Genomic DNA, 2,347 nt, shown 5'->3' with positions numbered 1-2,347 from the left:
CCATCAGTTGCCATAATGCATTCTGCTTTACATTACCAAGCCCAGCTAGAGGGATTTTCTAGCAAACATACTAAACTTTGGAAATGCTTTTCCCTTTTCACTGCACTTTCCTCTTAGGTCTTGTTAACCAAACTATTAACACTTGTAGGCATTATTTGCCCTGAGACCACAGAGTAGCAAGATTACACCACAGAGAGCCTTTGAGGTCATCAGTCCTGCTCCCCAGACACATGAGGTAGATGGGATCATAGATTCAAGCTGTTAAGCCCCAGAAGATGAAGGTTACTGGGACAATGCGATAGCATTAAGGATTTGGAGTTGTCTTTACTATTCTGCTGGGGAAAAATAACTGCCCTCTCCTGGAAGCTGTGAAACATGAGCTTTCACTGTAATTCTCCCTGCACTCTTGAGTCTGACTCCCTGACATGCTGGAGAAGGCTCTGCTGTGTTTGTAGGTCACTAAGATTGCAGACTCAGCCCTTCAGGCACCCCCCTTGTCGGGCAGGGATGGTCACGGTTCCCTCCTCCCACCAGTAACATGGTTAACCATGCCTGTATTTCACCTATGCACAACTTCTGCAACAACGTCCCGTGCACTTGATAATTTTATAGTTTACCTAATCTGCTCCGTTCCTACTGTCAAGCTAATTAAATCCCTTCCCTCAGTAACTGTATTTCAGTTAAAAGAAATACAGAGTTTGTATCTATTGCCATGTATCCCTTGGAAAAACAGAATTATTAAACTTCCATTTAAACCAAAGAATCTTTCACATTATTTGTCTGCTCATTATTCCTAACAACAAACAGCACAATATTGCAATAATTGGAGGTGCATTAAAATTTTGCTTTTACTACTTACGCATGAAAGCTGTGCATGTGTTGAAGCCACTCAAGACCCCAGCACTATAAATAGTGCTCTATTGTTAGTGGATAAAAGATGAAACAAGTCTCCTGGCACTGGAGCACAGCACACCCTATTAAATGTTAAGCTCTGTCTGTGCTAAAAGTGAAAGGCGACATCAACTGATAAACTAGTCTGCGGGTAAGGCATATGACTGGGAAGAGTTTGCTCTGACTCTGCAGCTTCCCCAGAGCGACAGGAGCACCGACTTATCTTTCTGCCTCAGCAATGGCAGAAGCTGTTATAAGACACTGGGTGGAAACTCCCGTACGCTATCAAGAGCAGTTTGCTCTCCAAGAGCTGGAAGCACACAAACTGGACCACTCTTTATATGCTTTGCCGGGCCCTTCTACAGCTGCACTGAGCAACAGAAGGTGTATCGCAGGAAGTACAGCTGGGGCCGGGAAGAGCGGTCAGGAGGAGGAAAACACACGCTTTCAGGTGTTGCTGGATGTTGTGCAGTTCCGCCCCGAAGACATCATTATTCAGACTTTCGAAGGCTGGCTTCTGATCAAAGCTCAGCACGGACCCAGGATGGACGAACACGGTTTCGTATCCAGAAGCTTTACCAGGCAATACAAATTACCTAATGGAGTGGAGAACAAAGACCTGTCTGCGCTTTTCTGCCATGATGGCATTTTGGTTGTTGAAATGAAGAACTCACTGGGAAAGAATTAGAACCTTGTCCATAGTTTATTGGTGAGATAAAATCATTTCAATATAACAGAATAATATCATTCAAGCAATGCTGTAGTGTGTAGTAAGCATGTGGCTGTATTTATATTACAGTAAAGGAAAATCTTTGTATATATTTTTCAGTATGCTGAGTTTATTGTTTGATGTGAAATGTTAGACTGCTTGCCTCCAGCTACATACGTGTTGGAAAGCCAGGCTTTTTGAACAGTAGAAAATTTCAGCTAGTCACAGCAAGAGAAAAAAAAAATCTATTTGACAACATATTGAAAATAAAGCACATTTATGAGTTCAGTAGAGGAGTTGTATTTCTAAGGAATAAGCACTTGTCATACTTAGTCATAATCATTAAAGAAGCATTTGTCATACATAGTCATAATCATTAAAGAAGAAATAGGTTGTGAGTCTTATGGAAATTTGATTTATGTATCAAAAAATCTGTTTTTTAATTTTTGAGATTAAATTCTTCTTCCTTAGGCTCTGGAAAAGCACACAAACTGAAGGATACTATCAAGAAAAAGAACTATTTCCACAGTTCAAACTTGTATACAAAAAAATCCTTGAGAGATTACTTTTTAGAAGTGTGTTGCATGTTTGAAACTGTAAGAAAAAAGAATAATCACTGACTATATTTTCTTGAAAACACAGTAAGTAGAAATGATGCTTTCTGTCAAAGACAAATTAATTTGAAAGAAAATACTCAAAGACATTTAGAAAATTGGTTTTGTTTAACATATTCTGCTATCTATTAGC

General features: G+C 39.8%; 1 protein-coding gene across 1 annotated transcript; it reads left to right on the top strand.

Moving 5' to 3' along the window:
* Positions 1-981: 981 nt before the first annotated feature.
* HSPB3 (heat shock protein family B (small) member 3) lies at positions 982-2,113 on the top strand. The gene is given in 3 exon segments (XM_050913473.1): positions 982-1,101; positions 1,103-1,600; positions 2,072-2,113. Coding segments are annotated over 2 exon segments (597 nt in total). The 3' UTR covers positions 1,580-1,600; positions 2,072-2,113.
* Positions 2,114-2,347: the final 234 nt, after the last annotated feature.

Source organism: Gymnogyps californianus, chromosome Z (genome assembly GCF_018139145.2).
Source record: "Gymnogyps californianus isolate 813 chromosome Z, ASM1813914v2, whole genome shotgun sequence".
NCBI classification, from domain to species: domain Eukaryota; kingdom Metazoa; phylum Chordata; class Aves; order Accipitriformes; family Cathartidae; genus Gymnogyps; species Gymnogyps californianus.
The sequence above is the reverse complement of the archived record's forward strand: the minus strand, read 5'-3'. Positions and strand labels throughout refer to the sequence as shown.